At 38.6% G+C, this 21940-nt stretch overlaps 2 protein-coding genes and 1 pseudogene across 2 annotated transcripts; all 3 read right to left on the bottom strand.

The window, feature by feature from the left end:
• Positions 1 to 5559: 5559 nt before the first annotated feature.
• Positions 5560 to 6377, bottom strand: LOC114115836 (zinc finger protein 543-like). Its single transcript, XM_027972237.1, has 2 exons — positions 6120 to 6377; positions 5560 to 6021 (listed from the first exon to the last, which is right to left on the bottom strand). The coding sequence occupies exons 1-2, from the start codon at positions 6375 to 6377 to the stop codon at positions 5560 to 5562; spliced, it is 720 nt and encodes a 239-aa protein (XP_027828038.1).
• Positions 6378 to 13132: 6755 nt separating this feature from the next.
• On the bottom strand, positions 13133 to 14128 carry LOC105613335 (olfactory receptor 4F15-like; annotated as a pseudogene).
• A 6499-nt stretch (positions 14129 to 20627) lies between these two features.
• On the bottom strand, positions 20628 to 21563 carry LOC101107102 (olfactory receptor 4F15-like). The gene has a single exon (XM_027972236.1). It carries the CDS (start codon positions 21561 to 21563, stop codon positions 20628 to 20630), a length of 936 nt encoding a protein of 311 aa, XP_027828037.1.
• Positions 21564 to 21940: the final 377 nt, after the last annotated feature.

The following is a 21940-nucleotide window of genomic DNA, read 5'->3' as shown; positions in this document are numbered from 1 at the left end:
AGCAGAGAGCTGCTTTACCAAGCTTGTGCTGTGCTTAGTTGCTGAGTTGTGTCCAACTCTTTGCGACCTTATGGACTGTAGCCTGCCAGGCTCCTCTGTCCATGGGGGTTCTCCAGGCAAGAACACTGGAGTGAGTGGTCATGTCCTCATTCAGAGAATCTTCCTAACCCAGGCATTGAACCTAGGTCTCCTGCATTGCAGGCAGATTCTTTACCATCTAACCGACCAGTAAAACCCAGTTCTGGCTTCTTTAGTCTTGTTCATATATATTTTAGCATAACATCTTCCATGTCATGAATAATCAGCATGTCTGAAGTGTTCAAACTCTTAATCACATTTGTCCACAAAAGCATTAATCGTACATAGAATAGTTTCCAACCAATGAGGGCATGAATGTTGAACTGAAGTGGTAGCATAAAATGAAAAGGTTTACTTATCTAATCATTTACAACACATGGAGAATTAAGATACAGTTAAAATCAAAGGAAACTCCAAAGAAGGAGTGTCTAAAAACCCCAAAAGAGAGCTTTTGAGTACTTTGCTAAGCTTGAGAGAGATTCTGTGCTTTGAGAACTGTGCTATAGGATTGGTCTTCCCTGGTGCATCAGACGGTAGTGATTGGCAATTCAAATGTGAAACTAAGAAACAATGATGTCTTCACTGAAACAAAATATTTAGTCATGATACACTAAGAAAATGAGAAAAGCTGCAGACCATGAAGGTCACAACGGCTTGTCTTTCAAGTATTTGAAGCTTAGTTCTGCTAAAATGCTATCTGAAGGTGAATGAAACTGCTACCAACAACTTTTTAATAGAAAGTCTATTATCACTACAAATAAATGTAAACATTGATGACATCATGTATAACACATATTTAAATCCATTCATTATCCAATATGAAGAGACAAAATATAAGTATATTAAGGGAGATAAGCTATGAAACAGGGGAAACAGTGACAGATTAATTTTTTTTTTGCTCCAAAATCACTGAAGATGGTGACTGCAGCCATGAAATTAAAAGACACTTGTTCCTTGAAAGAAAAGTTATGACCAACCTAGACAGCATATTAAAAAGCAGAGATATTACTTTGCCAACAAAGGTCCATCTAGTCAAAGCTATGGTTTTCCCAGTAGTCATGTATGGATATAAGAGTTGGACTATAAGGAAGCTGAGAGCCGAAGAATTGATGCCTTTGAACTGTGGTGTTGGAGAAGACTGTTGAGAGTCCCTTGGACTACAAAGAGATCCAACCAGTCCATCCTAAAGGAAATCAGTCCTAAATATTCATTGGAAGGACTGATGCTGAAACTGAAACTCCAATACTTTGGCCACCTGATATGAAGACATGACTCATTAGAAAAGACCCTGATGCTGGGAAAGATTGAAGGCAGGAGGAGATGGGAGCAACAGAAGATGAGATGGTTGTATGGCATCACTGACTCAATGGACATGAGCTTGAGTAAATTCCAGGAGTTGGTGATGGACAGGGAGGCCTGGAGTGCTGCGGTCCATGGGGTCACAAAGAGCTGGACATGACTGAGCAACTGAACTGAACTGAAGCTATGAAAATGCGTACAGAAACAGGAAATTGATAAGATTGGTACCAAAATGAATATGGCCATTATAAATGATGTACAATTATTTTTTTGTCATGCCCACTAAATTGTTGACAAAAAATGATTACAAATGAGTGTCTTATGTGATGTGCTATTAATATTATACATTACAAAAATATGTTTATGTATACAATAACATCTCAAGAAGATAACTTTGATAATGACACTTCAGGTAATTTTAATATTAAAAATTTGAATATCTATATTTTATATTTTTCTAAACTGACCACATGTTTGTGATAAAAAATGAAAAGAAAATGAAAGGAGAGCAAGAGGGGAGAAAGAGGGGCAAGAAAATGAAAAAGAATAACACAGAGATTTATGGAGGTAGTGAAGTATGCATATATGTGGTGGTTAGAGTAGCAGTATGATTTTTGGCACTAGTTTAATAGTTTTATTAGCCTTGGTCAAACCACCATTTCTTGGTTGGTGAATGACAATTACTGGAAGTACATGAAGAAAACTCTGGATGTTCTATGTCAGATTTGGACCAGATATGTACATGCTTCCTTCTCTAGAGAAACGTTAATATATGTGACATTCTATAGAATCCTGGTTTGTTCATTATTTGGAATAGATAAGTCATACACTGAAAACAGTAGGAAACTCTCCCACTTTTGTTCATCAATTGAATTTTATTCTTTCCAATAGTCCCTTATATTTTCCAAAAAAGATAAGGTTGAGTGAAGAAATATGGCTAAAAAGAAAAGATAAACAAGCATAGTGCATAGTGAAATCAAACTTTCTCATAACTCTACATACACTATGGTGTACTGATTAATCTGTTTAAAACTTATCAGGAATTGGTTCTAACATTTAGCTAGTTAATTCTGAAATAGTGAATTACTGATAGTTAATTCTTGCTTAGAGGGAAGAGTATATCCAAACAAGTTTAAAATATTTATTTCTTTTGCTTTCTTCCATCTGAGCCACCAGGGAAGTCTTGTTTTGCTTTCTTAGAAAACATTAAAAAAACTCAGAACTTCTCCAGAGGCAGAGTCTCATAAGATTTGGTTGCTATCTCTGTTGGATATTTTGGCTTTAACATTTAGAACATGGAAACCTTATCAAAATATTTTTTTTCAAGCAAAAAATCAGATAGAATGTAGGTATTCTGACTTTAGTGATTAAAAATTCCCTCTCTTCTAAGGAGCCAAGAGAAATTATAACCATCTTAAGACTGAAAACACACATAAGGAAAGCTGTTCAAAACTCAGTTCTTCACTGATATACCATATTCATTATTTTTTCTTTTAATTTCTACCCTTAACCACCTTAGTTCACTGGTTATAGAATACTTAAAGAACTAATGGACACAAGTTCTATTCAGCTATGTTCATTCTTATCACTCTGTCTTTAATTCTTGATCCACTCATCACTAATATCATTGAAAGGTTTATCAGATATGCCAAATGGAGGGAACTCACTGAATCCAACCATTCATATGAGGGCAAATAGTCACTTCAAATGGTGTAATCTGTTTGAAGCATGGACAGGAATGGAATGGGCAAGATATGGGCTTATTCAGTCTCCACAATGGGAAATGTGGGGACTTCATCATATAAGATGATGAAGAAGATGGTGAGAGATACAGGAACTTTGAGATACTAACTCACCAAGGACAGCCATCATAAATATTGGTCCCTTCTTCAGGCATAATATAATCTGGTGAAGAATGGTGTCAAAAGGATTGGGAATAATCGGAACTGGAGAAAAGAAAGAAAGTGCTAGAGAAATATGAGATTGCTGTGATATGGTTCAGTTTTAGGTAAATTTTTATGACAACTTTTCTAGGATGCATTTGTTGAAACACAATAATTTAGATTTCTGCTTTGTAGTGTAATCACCTCTAGAACAGAAATACATAAGTTTTTTCCCGGTGAGATTATAGTTAATTAGTAGCACTAGGTTTGGGGGACCATTGATATTCTGAGATCCCTAGTAACCAGCATTTTATTGATTTCTCCTGGGAACCATGTCTACAAGTCATGTTAATTTTCCCAAGAGAAAAAGTATCAGAACAGTTACTTGGTGATGAGAAGTAAGAAAAAAAAAAAGAAGATATAAGAATATCTCCTTTATATTGAGAGAGATAACGTGCTGGATGGCTAAGAAATAAGTACCATTTGGAACAGAAAATTTGGAACCACAAACTCACTTACAGTTACTGAGGTGGGGAAGGGTAAGAAGTCGTTCACACTTCTTCCTGACACTCTCGTTCATTGACTGGGAGAGAATGAGGTTCATTTATCAATTTTTTTTTCAAGAGACAAGGCTTAGGCTTTATGCATGGGGCATATTCTCATAACAATTCCTGATTTATTCCCATTTAGTGATTTTTGCCTATTAACTGACATATTGTTGTCCAATAGATACATGAAAAGATGTTAACCATCACTAAGGAAATGTGAATCAAAACCACAATGGTATCACCTCACATCTGTCAGAATGGCTATTATCATAAAGATATGAAATAAAAAAGTGATGACATGAATTTGAAGAAAAGGGAACCCATGTGTACTGTTCTGTGGGAATGCAAATTAATGCAACCTCTATAGAGGTTCCTAAAAATTAAAACTATCATATAATCCATATATGATTTTATATACAATGATAAATCAAGACCAGAAGAAACAAAAACACTAATTAAAGTGATATCTGCACCATCATGTGCATAGCAGAAGTTTTCACGATAGTCAAGATATGGAAACAACACAAGTGTCCACTGATGGATGGGTAGATAAAGAAATTGTGGTACATACAGCTGGCCCTCCATATCTCTAGTTCCATATGTGAGGGTTCAACCAACTACAGATAAAAAATATTAGAAAAAATTCCAGAAAGTTCCATTAAGCAAAATTTTAATTTGCCACATGCTGGCATATATTTACATAGCATTTATATTCTATTAGATATTATAAATAGTCTAGAAGATTTCAAGTATAAGGAAGAATGTGTGTAGTGTGTGTGTCAGTTGCTCAGTTGTGTCTGACTCTTGTGACCCCATGGAATGTAGCCTGCCAGTCTCCTCTGTCCATGAAATTCTCCAAGCAAGAATACTGGAGTAAGTTGTCATTTCCTGCTCCAGAGGATCTTGCTGACCCAGGGACAGAACTCTGGTCTCCTGCATTGCAGGCGGATGCTTTACCATCTGAGCTACTAGGAAGCAAAGGTGGCTTTCAGTAAATCTTTTCAGATGTACTCTCAACTGTTTAACTCTCCTGGCAATGGACAGCAATGCATGTATATACAAGATAAATAAAAGGAACGAGGTCCTCTGATCTCTGCAACAACACTCCTCTTACCTCGGATAAACTAAGGGATGACAAATGCCATAGGCTTATCATGGAAATGAAAGCTGTGTTTGTATTTCTCTCTTTTCTCTTCCATGTCTCCCCCTTTTTTGTTTAAATGTCCCTGATATAATTTTGCAGTGTAAACTGAGGAGGAAGATGTGACTGAAACCTCTGCTATATGCACAATAAAGATTGGACCACTCTTCTGTGTGAATTATCAGATATAGAATAAGTTTCGAGGCTGAGTCCATTTCTAACATGACTCTTTAGATGAAAACTGATATCCTGCAATAGGTTTTTTCACAGGGAAGAAAAATGAGGGGATTTCTTTTGGATATGAATGATCAGATTCTGAGTAAGTTGTTCCCACCTCAGATTTTCCTCAGGGGTTACATGCAGAAGTCCCCAGAAGGAGTTCTTAGAGGTTGAACTCTTAAGTGTGGAACTACATAAGGGTGCAGAGTCATCCCACATCTGTCACATTGACAGGGTTTCTCCCATTATGAACCCTTTGATTCTCAGTAAGGGATGAGCTGCGACTGAAGGCCTTTCCACACTCACTTCACTCATAGGGCTTCTCTCAGGTGTGGATGATGGAGTGTTGAATGAGGCTTGTGCTCCACCAGAAGACCTTCCCACACTCAATTCATTTGTAGGGCTTCTCTCCACTGTGAATCTGCTGGTGGCTGGTGAGGTATGACTTGTGGTTGAAGGCTTTCCCACACGCTCTGCCCTTGTAGGGCTTCTCTTCACTGTGGATGGTGAAGAGCCAGCTGAGGCCTGACTGATTGCTAAAGGCCTTTCCACAGTCTTTGCATTCATAGGGTTTCTCTCCAGTGTGGGCCCTTTTATGTAAGATAAAAGTGGAGCAGTAGATGAAGGCCTTTCCACACTCAGTGCATACATAGGGCTTCTCCCCTCTGTGGATCTGCTGGTGCTCGTTGAGGTATGGCTTGTGTAGAAGACCTTCCCACACTTGAGGCACTTGTAGGGCCTCTCCCCAGTATGGGTGATGGAGTGTTGAATGAGTCTGGTCTGCTGTCACAGAAGCTGTTCCCACACTTGCTTCTCCCTGGTGTGGATCCACTGATGTGTCATGAGCTGTGACCTGTGGTGGAAGATCTTTCCATACTCCATGCACTCAAAGGGCTTCTCTCCCGTGGGGATGATGTGGTGTCACAGGAAACCTGTCTTGTGCTGGAAGGCCTTCTCATACTCGCTGCCCTTATAGGGCTTCTCCCCAGTATGGGTGATGGAGTGTTGAATGCGTCTGGTGCTGTCACAGAAGCCCTTCCCACACTTGCTTCTCCCTGGTGTGGATCCGCTGGTGCGTTGTGAGCTGTGACCTGCGGTGAAAGGCTTTCCCACATTCCATGCTCTTGAAGGGCTTCTCTCCCATGTGGATGATGTGGTGTCATAGGAAACATTTCTTGTCTCAGAAGGCCTTCCCACACTTGTGTACATTGTATGCAAATCCCTTATACAAATATATGACTTTGTATAAGGAATTTGAGCATCTTCAGATTTTTTTTTTTGTCTGTGGGGGAATCCTGGACTAATCCACTGTGGATTACAAGGCTGTTGTTTAATAACTAAGTCATGTCTGCCTGCATCCCCATGGCCTGTAGCACATCAGCCTCCACTGCCCTCCACTATTGCCCGATGTCTACTCAAATTCATGTCTTCTGAGTTGGTAATACTACCTAATCATCTCATCCTCCATTGCCCCCTTCTTTTGTCTTCACTTTTTCCTAACCTCATGGTCTTTTCCAATGAATCAGCTCTTCATATCAGGTGGTGAAAGTACTGGAGTGTCAACTTCAGTAGAAGTTGTTTTAATGAATATTCAGTGTTGATTTTCTTTAGGATTGACTGGTTTGATCTTGCAGTCCAAGGGACACTCAAGTGCCTTCTCCAGCACCACAGTTCAAAAACATCATTTCTTTGGTGTTCAGCCTTCTTCATGACCAACTCACACATCTGTACATGCCTACTGGAAAAACCATAATTTTGACTAGATGGACCTTTGTTGGTAGTGAGGTCTCTACTTTTTAAAAGACTGCCTATGTTTGTCACAGTGATCTAAGCCTATGCCCCAACCAGTAATGCTGAAGAAGCTGATGTTGAATGGTTCTATGAATATCTACAAGACCTTTTAGAACTAACAACCAAAAAATATGTACTTTTCATTATAGGGGCATGGAACACAAAAGTAGGAAGTCAAGAAACACCTGGAGTAACAGGCAAATTTGGCCTTGGAATACAAAATGAAGAATGGCAAAGCCTAACAAAGTTTTGCCAAGAGAACACACTGGTCATAGCAAATACCCTCTTCCAACAACACAAGAGAAGACTCTACACATGGACATCACCAGATGGTCAACACTGAAATCAGATTGATTATGTTCTTTGCAGCCAAAGATGGAGAAGCTCTATACAGTCAGCCAAAACAAGATCAGGTGCTGACTGTGGCTCAGATCATGAACTCCTTGTTGCCAAATTCAGACATAATTGAAGAAAGTAGGGAAAACACTAGACCATTCAGTTATGACCTAAATCACATCCCTTATGATTATATAGTAGAAATGAGAGATAGATTTAAGGGACTAGATCTGATAGAGTACCTGATGAGCTATGGATGGTGGTTCATGACATTGTACAGGAGACAGGGACCAAGACCATCCCCATAGAAAAGAAATGTAAAAAAGCAAAATGGCTGTCTGATGAGGCATTACAAATAGCTGTGAAAGGGAGAGAAGTGAAAAGCGAAGGAGAAAAGGAAGGATATTCCCATGTGAATGCAGAGTTCCAAAGAATAGCAAGGAGAGATAAGAAAGCCTTCCTCTGCAGTCAATGCAAAGAAATAGAGGAAAACAACAGAATGGGAAAGACTAGAGATCTCTTCAAGAAAAGTAGAGATACCAAGGGAACATTTCATGCAAAGATGGGCTCGATAAAGGACAGAAGTGGTATGGACCTAACAGAAGCAGAAGATATTGAGAAGAGGTGGCAAGAATACACAGAAGAACTGTACAAAAAAGATCTTCATGACCCAGATAATCACGATGGTGTGATCATTCACCTAGAGCCAGACATCCTGGAATGCGAAGTCAAGTGGGCCTTAGGAAGCATCACTATGAACAAAGCTAGTGGAGGTGAAGGAATTCCAGTTGAGCTGTTTCAAATCCTGAAAGATGATGCTGTGAAAGTGCTGTACTCAATATGGCAGCAAATTTGGAAAATTCAGCAGTGCCCACAGTACTGGAAAGGTCAGTTTTCATTCCAATCTCAAAGAAAGGCTATGTGAAAGAATGTTCAAACTACTGCACAATTGCACTCATCTCACACGCTAGTAATGTTCAAAATTCTCCAAGCCAGGCTTCAGCAAGCAATACGTGAACCATGAACTTCCAGATGTTCAAGCTGGTTTTAGAAAAGGCAGAGCAACCAAAGATCAAATTGCCAACATCTGCTGGATCATGGAAAATGTAAGAGAGTTCCAGAAAAACATCTATTTCTGCTTTATTGACTATGCCAAGTCAAGTGGCATAGTGTGGATCACTTTGTTCATAGTGATGCTTCCTAAGGCCCACTTGACTTCACAGTCCAGGATGTCTGGCTCTAGGTGAATGATCACACCATCATGATTATCTGGGTCATGAAGATCTTTTTTGTACAGTTCTTCTCTGTATTCTTGACACCTCTTCTCAATATCTTCTGTGTGAATCGCAATAAACTGTGGAAAATTCTGAAAGAGATGGGAATACCAGGCCACATGACCTGTCTCCTGAGAAATATGTATGAAGGTCAAGACACAACAGTTAGAACTGGACATGGAACAACAGACTGGTTCCAAATAGGAAAAGGAGTACGTCAAGGCTGTATATTGTCACCCTGCTTATTTAACTTCTATGCAGAGTACATCATGAGAAAGGCTGGGTTGGTAGAAGCACAAGCTGAAATCAAGATTGCCGGGAGAAATATCAATCACCTCAGATATGCAGATGACACCACCCTCATGGCAGAAAGTGAAGAGGAACTAAAAAGCCTCTTGATGAAAGTGAAAGAGGAGAGTGAAAAAGTTGGCTTAAAGCTCAACATTCAGAAAACGAAGATCATGGCATCCGGTCCCATCACTTCATGGGAAATAGAAGGGGAGACAGTGGAAACAGTATCAGACTTTATTTTTGGGGGCTCCAAAACCACTGCAGATGGTGATTGCAGCCATAAAATTATAAGACGCTTACTCCTTGGAAGGAAAGTTATGACCAAGCTAGAAGGCATATTAAAAAGCAGAGATATTACTTTACCAACAAAGGTCTGTCTAGTCAAGGCTATGGTTTTTCCAGTCATCATGTATGGACGTGAGAGTTGGACTGTGAAGAAAGCTGAGTGCCAAAGAATTGATGCTTTTGAACTGTGGTGTTGGAGAAGACTCTTGCATGTTCCTTGGACTGCAAGGAGATGCAACCAGTCCATCCTAAAGGAGACCAGTCTTGAGTGTTCATTGGAAGGACTGATGCTGAGGCTGAAACTCCAATACTTTGGCCACCTCATGTGAAGGTTTGACTCATTGGAAAAGACCCTGATGCTGGGAGGGATTGGGGGCAGGAGAAGAAGGGGACGACAGAGGTTGAGAGGGTTGGATGGCATTGCCGACTCGATGCACATGAGTTTGAGTGAACTCTGGGAGTTGGTGATGGACAGGGAGGCCTGGCATGCTGTGATACATGGGGTAGCAAAGAGTCAGTCATGACTGTGCTACTGAACTGAGCTGAACTGAGCTGAACTGAACTGATGTTTGTCATAGCTTTTCTTCCAAGAAGCAAGCATCTTTTAATTTCATGCCTGCAATCTCTGTCCATAGTGATTTTTGAGCCCCCAAATATAAAATCTGTTACTGCTTCCACTTTTCCCCTTCTGTTTGCCATGAAGTGATGGGACTGGATGCCATGATCTTAGTCTTTTGAATGTTGAGTTTTACGCCAGCTTTTTCACTCTCCTCTTTCACCCTCATCAAGAGGGTTTTCACTTCCTCTTCTCTTTCTGTTATTAGAGTGTATCATCTGTATATCTGAGGTTGCTGATATTTCTCCTGGCAGTCTTTATTCTAGCTTGTGATTCACTCAGCCTGGTATTTCACATGATTTATTCTGAATGTAAGTTAAATAAGTACGATGACAATATACAGTCTTGTCCCAACTTGGGACCAAAAGGTGACTATATAGTCCTATCCCAATTTGGAACCAGTTCATTGTTCCATGTCTGGTTCTAAAACTTGTTTCTTGACCTTCATACAGGTTCCTCAGGAGACAGGTAAGGTGGCTGGTACTCTATCTCTTTAAGAATTTTTCAGTTTGTTGTGATCCAGAGTCAAAGGCTTTGGTCAATGAAGCAGAAGTAGATGCTTTTCTGGAACTCTCTTGATTTTGCCATGATCCAAGAAATATTGGCAATTTGATTTTTGGCTCCTCTGTCTCTTTAAAACTCAGCTTGTGCATCTCAGTTCACATAACGCTGAACTCTAGCTTGAAAGATTTTGAACATTACTTTGCTAGCATGTGATATGAGTGCAAATGTATGGTAGTTTGGACATTGTTTGGCATTGCCTTTCTTGGCATTGGAATGAAAACTGACCTTTTCCAGCCCTATGTCCACTACTGAGTTTTCCAAGCTGGCTGGCATATTGAGTGCAGCACTTTAACATCATCATCTTTTAGAATTTGAAATAGCTCAGCTGGAATTCTATCACCACCACTAGCTTTGTTTATAGTAATGCTTCCTAAGACCCAGTTGACTTTATACTCTAGGGTGTCTGTCTGTAGGTGAGTGACCACATCTTCATACTTATCTGGGTCATTAAGATCTTTCTTGTCTAGTTTTTCTGTGTATACTTGCCACCTCTTTTAATCTCTTCTGCTTCTGTTAAGCCCTTACTGTTTCTGTCCTTTATTATATACATCCTTTCATGAAATGTTCCCTTTGATATTCCGGTTTCCTTACAGAGATCTCTATTCTTTCCCATTCTATAGTTTTCCTCTATGTCTTTGCAATCTTCACTTAAGAAGGCCTTCTTATCTCTCCTTGCCATTCTCTGGAACTCTGCATTCAGTTGGGTATATCTTCACCTTTCTGCCTTGCCTTTTGATTCTCTCCTTTCCTCAGCTATTTGTAAAGCCTTTTAAACCACTTTGCCTTCTTCTATAAGTGAGTCCACATGTCTCTTTCATAGACAGTCTATTACTACACCACATTTTAAATTGAGCGACTGAGTGTTTAACCCATTTACTGTGACTCTGAAAGAAAGTGTGTGAGAAAAAGGAGACAGGTTAGTTGTAGACCTGCTGAGTGTGCATTGTCTGTGAAGCATCCAAGTAAGAAGACAGATTTGTGGATTAGGAACTTAAGAACTAGTAACCTGGCTTTGAGAGCCCCAAGCTAAAAGCTAGGCATAGTAATTAAAACCGTGGGAATGGATGTCATCTAGGGACAGAATACAAAGTGAGAATAGGCCAAAGATGCAATTCTGAGGAATCCTAAGTTTGTTGGTTGAGCAAATGAGGGAAAAGCAACAAACAGATACTGAGAAGGAATTACCCAAGGTGTAGGAGGAAAACCAGGAGATTGTAGTGTTTCAGAGGCCCAATAGAGTATTTAAAGGAAGGAGCTGACAGCAATACTTAAGTAAAAATATAATTCCTGTCCAGATGAATAAAAAAAATTAAAAAGAAGTATTATTGATTTATTTATACAGAGAAAGTCAAAGATGTAATTGTAGATTCCTGAAAAAAGGACAAAAAATAAGCTTTCAGTTCTTTTAATTGAGCAGATTTTATTTCCAGAGCAATAGGAGATGAAAAAAAAGTTATGTGTATCTTCAACAAAATCTCATCTATTAAAATGAGGAATCCAGATGTAGAAATCCTCATTTAAATTGATTATGCCTCAACATTTTTGGCTTTCCATTTATCCAAGGCTATCAAACTAAGATACATAAACTCTTGTGGGAGAAGATAGTCTGATAGATAAGAAAACATATTCAAGGAAACCAGGACCTCTAAATGCCATCTTTGGGTGATTATTATCTTGTGAAAAAGCTATTATGGCTATGCTTTTCAAAAAGAATAAACTAGGCTGATTGAATATTAGAAGACATTCATTTTCAGAATGACAGGAAAGTAAGAGTCCAAAAATCTTTGGTCTGTATTTATCTAAAGTATTGATAGTGTTAAAAAATTTTTCTACCTGCAGTCACTCAAATCTCATTCAAGTCTAAACTCAAAACTGAAATAGCATCCTAAATTAAAAAAGCTCAAAGTATAGTCAAGTGTTGAGTTCAAGGCTTAACATAGGAAATACATAGCTGATTTTATTCTTATTTTAAATCAAACTAAAATTGAGATAGAAAATTTTAAAAATATACTTTATTTATAATTAAACTTCAGTTAAGTTCAGTCACTCAGTTGTGTCCAACTCTTTGTGACCCCATGGACTGCAGCATGCCAGGCTTCCCTGTCAATCACAACTCCTGTCGCTGTTTCCATTGTTTCCCCATAATTAAACTTCAGTTCAGTTCAGTCGCTCAGTCGTGTCAGACTCTTTGCGACCCCATGAATCGCAGCATGCCAGGCCTCCCTGTTCATCACCAACACCCGGAATTCACTCAGACTCACGTCCATTGAGTCAGTGATTCCATTCAGCCATCTCATCCTCTGTCGTCCCCTTCTTCTCCTGCCCCCAATCCCTCCCAGCATCAAAGTCTTTTCCAATGAGTCAACTCTTCACATGTGGTGGCCAAAGTACTGGAGTTTCAGCTTTAGCATCTTACATTTAATCTATTTAATCCATTATTTTGCTATGAGAAATTTCTAGCACTTTTTGAGATATTTATTTGTAATTGACAGTAATCACACCTAGTAAAGAAAGAAGTAAGAAATGTCACACAGAAAATGGTATTTGAATGTTAAGTTTATGCCTGGAAATCAGCTCAGTTTTCTCTTCTCATCTCTCTTCTCCATGAAAGTAGATGAAGTCAATTTATTCTCTGTGATTGGCAAAATAAAGTCAACTCTGACTTGACACATCAGTTTCTACAGGTGTACCTTTGTTGAACTATCATTCAAAATGGTAATTCTTACCATAGTAATGATGATAGTCACATGACTCTCAGTGTTTTTAGTGAGCCTGAAGTATCTTGTACTCTAGATTTGCTCCATTCACTATAAGATCCCACTAGAGCCTAGAATCCGTTTGCCCAGTCTTCTCATGGCAATTCTCATATCTTTGTTTCCTAATGTATAAATGGCAGGATTCAAGACAAGGGTGATGGCAAAGGCATCAATAAACAAATACTTATCCAGTGATGTTGCAGGGAAAGGCCACACATAGAGAAACATATATGGCATAAAAAACAAAATTATTACAGTGATGTGAGCTGACAGTGTGACAAACGCTTTGGATAAGTCTCCTGAAGCTTTCCAGACCGTGACCAAAATGAAAATGTAGGATATAATTAAAGAGAAGAAGGCAGCCATGGAAATAAACCCACTATTAGCAATAATTACAAACTCCAGCTTGTAAGTGTCTACACAAGCAAGTTTCATGACCCGAGGCAAATCACAATAAAAACCTGTTTATTTTATTGAGACCACAAAAAGGCAAGTTTATGACAAAAACAAACAAACATGAGATACAGCATGGATTATCCCCACTATCCAGGCAACCACTACAAATGAAACACACATTTTGGAGCTCACAATTGTCAGGTAGTGGAGAGGCTTACAGATTGCAGTATACCTGTCAAATGCCATGGCTATGAGCAGCACCATCTCAACTCCACCCATGACATGAATTAAAAAAATATCTGTGTCATACATTTTGGGAAAGAAATGATGTTGCAGTTAGTGAAAAGATCAGAGATCATTTTGGGTACTGTGGTAGAGGAAAGACCTAGATCAATAGAGAGGTTGGCCAACAGGAAGTACACAGGGGAGTGTAAATGAGAGTCAATAATTACTGTGAACACAACAAAGAAGTTTCCCAGGATAATTCCCATGTAGAACACAAAGGAGAACCAAAAAAATAAAAATAAAAAGTTGCATTTTCCATGAATTTGAAAGTCCGATTAGTACAAATTCAGATACCACAGAGTCATTTACTCCATCCATTGACTCAGTCAGTAGAGAAGAAGCTGAAATAGTCTGAAGGTAGAAAATAAGAAAGAAATGAGAAATGTGAGTACCAAAATTAATACATTATTTGCTCATCAATGAATCTGTGGAAAACATATTGTAAATGCCAAAATATGAAGTGAGAAGACTTACAGATAGGGGAGCTGAAAGAATGATGATAAGTGAATAGGAGAAACGAGATAATCAAAAGTTAGGCCAGGGCGACAAAGAAATTATGTGGAAACATGGCAGGTAAGGTGGAGGAATCAGGAAAAATGAGTAACATATTCCTAGCAGAGAGCTACTTTACCAAGCTTATTGTGCAATAATTCCAACTTCTTCCATGTTATTCATATTTATTTAATATAACATCTTACATATCATGAATAATCAGGTATATTTGGAGTGTTCAAGCTAATCATATTTGTTCACACACACACTCTAGGAGAATGTACTCTCTATTTTTCTTTTACTTCACACCTGAGAAATCTCAGGCATTAATCACACATAGAATAGTTACCAACTAATGAAGGCATGAATGTTGCACGTAAGATGGTAGCATGAAATTAAAAGGTTTACTTCTCTGATTGTTTCTGACACTTGGAGAATTACAACACACTTTAAATCAAGGGAAACTCAAAATTGCAAAGAAGGGTTTTCAAAAGACTCAAAAAGAGGATTTTTCAATACTTTATTAGGATTGAGAGAGATTTTGTGTTTTGAGCACTGTGTTATAGGATTAATGACTGGCAATTCAAATATGAAACTGAGAAATAATGATGTCTTCACTGAAACAAAATATTTAGTCATGATAAACTAAGAAAATGTAAAAACTACAGGCCATAAAGGTCATGACAGCTTGTCTTCAAGTATCTGAAGCTTTGTTCTGCTAAAATGCTGTTTGCAGGTAAGTGAAATTGCTACCAACAACTTTTAAATACAGGAGACTATCTATCATCACTTCATATAAACAGAATGATTATAGATGTCTATCTATAAGACATATTTGAATCCATTCATTATCCAATCTAAAGAGAAAAAATAGAAGTATATTAAAAGAGATAAGTTATGAAAAGGTATACAGAAAGGGGAAGTTGATAAGACTGGTACCAAAATAAATATGGTCATTATCATAGATGCAAATATAGTTTTGTTGTCATGTCCACTAAATTATTGTGACAAAAACTGATTACAAATGAGTGTTTTTTGTGATGTGCTCTTGATATGTTTATATTGCAAAAATATGTTCACATTGCAAAAATATGTTCACATTGCAAAAATATGTTCACATATACAATAACATATCTTGATAACTTTGGATACTGAATGTCATTTTAATATTAAAATTTTGAATATATCTTATATTTTTCTAATTGGCCACATGTTTGCAATAAAAATGAAAAGAAAATGGAAGGAGAGCAACAGAGGAGAAAGAGAGCCAAGAAAATGAAAAAGAACACAGATTTATGGAGGGAATGAAGTATGCATTTATGTGATATTAGAGGTAGAGTGTTATTATGATTTTTGGCACTAGTAATACATGAACCGTGAACTTCCAGAAGTTCAAGCTGGATTTCGAAAAGGCAGAGGAACCAGAGATCAAATTGCCAACATCCTCTGGATCATCAAAAAAGAGAGCTCTAGAAAAACATCTATTTCTGCTTTATTGATTATGCCAAAGCCTTTGACTGTGTGGATCATAATAAACTATGGAAAATTCTTCAAGAGATGGGAATACCAGACAACCTGACCTGCCTCTTGAGAAACCTATATGCAGGTCAGGAAGCAACAGTTAGAACTGGACATGGAACAACAGACTGGTTCCAAATAGGAAAAGGAGTAGAGTACATCAAGGCTGTATATTGTCACCCTGCTTATTTAACTTCTATGCAGAGTACATCATGAGGAACGCTGGGCTGGAAGAAGCACAAGCTGGAATCAAGATTGCCGGGAGAAATATCAATAACCTCAGATATGCAGATGACACTACTCTTATGGCAGAAAGTGAAGAGGAACTAAAAAGCTTGATGAAAGTGAAAGAGGAGAGTCAAAAAGTTGGCTTAAAGCTCAACATTCAGAAAACGAAGATCATGGCATCCGGTCCCATCACTTCATCGCAAATAGATGGGGAAACAGTGGAAACAACGTCAGACTTTATTTTTTTGTGCTCCCAAATCACTGCAGATGGTGACTGCAGCAATGAAATTAAAAGATGCTTACTCCTTGGAAGAACAGTTATGACCAACCTAGATAGTATATTCAAAAGCAGAGACATTACTTTGCCGACTAAGGTCCGTCTAGTCAAGGCTATGGTTTTTCCAGTGATCATGTATGGATGTGAGAGTTGGACTGTGAAGAAAGCTGAGCACCGAAGAATTGATGCTTTTGAACTGTGGTGTTGGAGAAGACTCTGGAGAGTCCCTGGACTGCAAGGAGATCCCACCAGTCCATTCTAAATGAGATCAGTCCTGCGTGTTCATTGTAAGGACTGATGTTGAAGCTGAAACTCCAATACTTTGGCCACCTGATGCAAAAAGTTGACTCACTGGAAAAGACTCTGATGCTGGGAAGGATTGGGGGCAGGAGGTAAAGGGGGCGACAGAGGATGAGATGTCTGGATGGCATCATCGATTAGGCACTCCAGTGCTTACATAATGGCCTACGAATGAAGAACTTTTAAAAGGCAAGGATGAAGTCTTTTTATGAGTTCTTTCAGCATAGTTACTTCTCATAAAGGCAATTCTAGCTATCACCACCCTTAAAAGTTTGACCTTTCAGAAGCAAACATGGATGAGTGCTCAATGCTTGATATGGTTCCATCTATTCAGTCATTTTATCAGCAACTTAATGGCAAGTTATTTACATTGGATTCCTTCCATGTTGGAAGAACAACAAATTGTTTTTCTTGTATACATATATTTTCCAGGTATCACTTTGACTACTCTTACAGCAATACCTTGGCCATTTGGTTCAGTCACTCAGTCGTGTCCGACTCTTTGTGACCCCATGAATCGCAGCATGCCAGGGCTCCCTGTCCATCACCAACTCCTGGAGTTCACCCAAACTCATGTCCATCGAGTTGGTGATGCCATCCAGCCATCTCATCCTCTGTTGTCCCCTTCTCCTCCTGCCCCCAATCCCTCCCAGCATCAGAGTGTTTTCTAATGAGTCAACTCTTTGCATCAGGTGGCCAAAGTATTGGAGTTTCAGCTTCAGCATCAGTCCTTCCAAAGAAAACCCAGGACTGATCTCCTTTAGAATGGACTGGTTGGATCTCCTTGCAGTCCAGAGACTCTCAGGAGTCTTCTCCAACACCACAGTTCAAAAGCATCAATTCTTTGGCATTCAGCTTTCTTCACAGTCCGACTTTCACATCCATACATGACCACTGGAAAAACCATAGCCTTGACTAGACGGACCTTGGCCATTAGGTGATCCAAAAACACATAGGATGCTTAATGTCCTTCATAACATTGCTTAGGACAAAGGAATATGTTGACAAGAAAGAAAGAAAAAATGATCACACAATCAAGTGATCCACTGGTGATTCAGTGAACAGAAGCTATCAGCTCTTAGAATGTGGGGATAGCTTTTTAAAGGTATAGGTTAAGATGCAAGTTAGTCCCAGTTTGGAAATGGCACTCTGCGCTTTAACTTTGAACCATTAGTATAATGTATTGTGCCCCAGAATGCATAGGTGTGGGAGCCAAGGGTAGATAGTAAGTGGCTTTATTCACCATCACTTCATTGGAGAACTTGAGCTTTCTGAACCTACAACTTTGAACTCTACAGGGTTGGGAAAATGCTCCTTCTGAGGATAGAGTAAGCATTCCAATAAACCTGAAATTTTGGTAGCTCTCTGGTCATTTTGATTTTCTTGTGTCAGTAGATTATCAGACAATGAAACAAGTTTCTATCACTCTAGGAATAATTAACCTTAATTAACATGAATAAATATAGTTGCTGCTACACTTGCATCAACAGTAATGGATGATAACTTTAAATGAGCAGCTGTAGAACTTACAGTCTGAGAAGATTATGGGCTTGGACTTAGACTGCTCACGTAGGAAGGTATGGATCTGGGCAAGTAATCTGGATTAGCAAAAGTGATGGATAAATGTAAAGATGATCTAGAAATGGTTGTGGAGGAGGAAGCTGATGGATACCAGATACAAACTACTTTGTATAAAATAGATAAACCATAAGAATATACTGTAAAGAACAAGGAATTATAGCCATTATATCTTGTAATAGCCTATAATAGAGTGTAATCTGCATAAATACTGAAGCACTATGCTATACACTGAAAGTGATATATAACATTGTAAATCAACTATGCTTCAGTAAAAATAAATTTTAAAAAGATGATGAATATCATCCTAGGTGCATGTGCAATGACAGACAAATGAACACTTGTTCCATTTACACTCTTGTGTTTATAATAGCCAGGACATGGAAACAACCTAGATGTCCATCAGCAAATGAATGGATAAGCAAGCTGTGGTACATATACACAATGGAGTATTACTCAGCCATTAAAAAGAATACATTTGAATCAGTTCTAATGAGATGGATGTAACTGGAACCGATTATACAGAGTGAAGTAAGCCAGAAAGAAAAACACCAATGCAGTATACTAACACATATATACGGAATTTAGGAAGATGGTAATGATAACCCTGTATGTGAGACAGCAAGAGACACAGATGTATAGAATGGACTTTTGGACTCTGAGGGAGAGGGAGAGGGAGAGGGTGGGATGATTTGGGAGAATGGCACTGAAACATGTATACTATCATGTAAGAAACGAATCGCCAGTCTATGTTCGATACAGGATACAGGATGCTTGGGGCTGGTGCACGGGGATGATCCAGGGAGATGATGTGGGGTGGGAGGTGGGAGGGGGGTTCAGGATTGGGAACTCATGTACACCCGTGGCGGATTCATGTCAATGTATGGCAAAACCAATACAGTATTGTAAAGTAAAATAAAGTTAAAATTTAAAAAAAGTTAAAAAAAATTAATGATGGGGTGAACTTACATGGGATGTGAATGCCTCTAAGCAAGACATCTGATCCTCTTAGCACCTGATGCATGTCCCTGTGCACTTAATATTTCCAAGAATGTACATTGTTCTCTATTATTGAAGAAGAAAAGTTAAAATTTTATGTAACATCCTGCTCATTCTGCCTCTGTAACTCAGCTTGCTCCTTGCAAAGTCTGGAGATCCATGTAGTCTCAGAAAGTGGGGGCTTACTATACTAGGAACTGGAGCTTATCTTACCCTTGTCCTGCTCTTTGCTATTGCCCAGCCCCTGCAAACCTGCTTAATCATGCCTGTCCGTGTAAAGGTCAGGCATCCCCATCTTGACTGCTGTTCCCACGCACGTGAAGCCCCTTAGTTCAAACCAGCCTATTAACATCTATTGTCGCCCTCTATAGTCTGTCTATAAAAACTCTGTAACCCCTTTGTTCAGGGCTCAGAGCTTAGAGTGTTAGCTCCTCTGGGCCTGCTGGCGTAATAAACCTGAGTTCTCCAACTCTCTGAGTGTGGTGCTTGGTTTCTCAATTACTGGTTTCTGCAACGCTATGAGTTCCAGAAACTTTCTACCTGAAGACATTTTCCTGGCTATCAAATTGTTCAACCCACTGTGTGGGGAAGCCTAGAAATGCCATGGAGTTAATGCCTCAGAGCTACGTGTGTGTTAGTTGCTCAGTCATGTCTGACTCTTTGCAACTCCCTGGACTGTAGTCCACCAGGCTTCTATGTCCATGGGATTCTCCAGGCAAAAATACTGGAGTGGATTGCCATTCCCTTCTCCAGAGGATCTTCCTGACACAGGGATCGAACTCTGTTCTCCTGCATTGCATCCGGATTCTTTACCGTTTGAGCTACAGGGAAGTCCCTATGAGAGCTATACTAGTACAGAAATAAACACCTTCCTTGCATCTCAGGTGGAACAACTGTAAGTCATAGACTCTATACAGTTTTTTAGAGGGTCACAGCAAGATTTCTCCCCACTTGTGTATAGTAGTAGGATACCAATTAATATGTTCTTTATTGGCATCTTCCCTTTGTTGTTTCGTGTTCCCACTTCTGAACAATTGTGTTCTAGGAAACCTTTCTAAATAAACTACTTGCATTCAGATTTTCTCTTTTAAATAATAAGTAAAATCATTGCAACTACATATATAGCAATTCAATGTGGTGATTCTTAACGTTAATCACAACACATTTACAGGTTATTTTTTTACACCTCATGAATAACAGAAGCAATATCATTATATCTTTTTATTTGAAAAATAACCCCAAATTCAAAATTTTCTTTGTCAGATCACTCTGTTCTCTGTAAGGATATCAATTCTTAGTATAATATATTTACATTTCCCATGATGGTAATGGTCTTATACTCCACAGGTAAAGTAGTAGCAGATATAAGATGGCAGATGATGAGTCTATTCTGGGAATGATAAATCTGAGGTGCCTAAGTGGAGACGGGCCAGCTGGATATATACAGTTTTCAAGCTTCAAAAAATGCTGTGGTCAACAAAATCTGGAAAAAAGTATCTTTTTGAGCAACCTTTTTATTGCTACCTTTATGTCTTTGTTCCTCAGTGTATAGATGGCAGGATTCAACACAGGGGTAATAGCAAAGTCAACAATGAACAGATTTTTATCAAGTGATGGTGGAGGAGAAGGCCAGACATAGAGAAACATGCATGGAGTGAAAAACAAAAACACCACAGTGATGTGAGACGACAAAGTGACAAGTGCCTTGGACAAGTCTCCTGAAGAACGTTTCCAGACAGTGACCAAAATGAAGGAGTAGGAAAGGATTAGCAGGAAGAAGGTGCCCATGCTCATGAAGCCACTGTTGGCAGTAACAATAAACTCAAGCTTGGCTCCATCTGTGCATGCAAGTTTTATAATCTTAGGAAAGTCACAATAAAAGCTGTCTATTTCATTAGGTCCACAGAATGGCAATTTAATAACAAATAAAAATTGAGACATAGCATGGATCACCCCAATTACCCAGCCAGTGATTACAAATGAGACACATATTTTAGGGTTCATGATTTTCAAGTAGTGAAGAGGCTTACATATTGCTGTGCACCTGTCAAATGCCATGGCTATAAGTAACACCATCTCCACTCCTCCTATGGTGTGGATGAAACATATCTGTGTCATACAGCTTTGGAAAGATATTATTTTGTCTTCATTTAAGAGGTCTGTGATTATCTTGGGAACTGTGGTAGAGGAAAGGCCCACATCAATGAGGGACAGGTTGGCGAGTAGGAAGTACATAGGAGAATGTAAGTGAGAATCAAAAATTACTAAAATCAAAATAAAAAGGTTTCCCAAGATGACCCCTAAGTAGAGCAAAGAACATATCAAAATAAGAAAAAGCCTTTTCTCCCAAGAGCAAGAAAGGGCCAATAACACAAACTCATTGACCATAGAGTCATTTAGTCCACCCATTGATAGGGACAGAAGAGCTGATTTTTAAGTGACCTGAGGATAAAAATTAAAAAGAATAGGTATCACTGGTTCAGACATAGATTGTCTATTTTATTGGTAATTAAATTAGATATAATTGATTGAGAGGGGAAGCTTAAGAATTTGGAAGAAATAAGGTTAGCAACAAATTCATTGTACTATAGATAATATCTGAAGGTAAAATTGTGACTGTAATTTTTGCAGACAGAACCAAAAAGAGTTAACATTCCATAGTTAAGTCTCTTTTTATTTTTTCTCAAAAAATTTTAGATCATTTTTCTGATCATTGCTTGTGTTCTCACATCAAATAACCATCACCTCTTCTGTTATACAACTATTAATAGTTGTATTAATAGTTT

Source organism: Ovis aries, chromosome 7 (assembly GCF_016772045.2).
Source record: "Ovis aries strain OAR_USU_Benz2616 breed Rambouillet chromosome 7, ARS-UI_Ramb_v3.0, whole genome shotgun sequence".
NCBI classification, from domain to species: domain Eukaryota; kingdom Metazoa; phylum Chordata; class Mammalia; order Artiodactyla; family Bovidae; genus Ovis; species Ovis aries.
The sequence above is the reverse complement of the archived record's forward strand: the minus strand, read 5'-3'. Positions and strand labels throughout refer to the sequence as shown.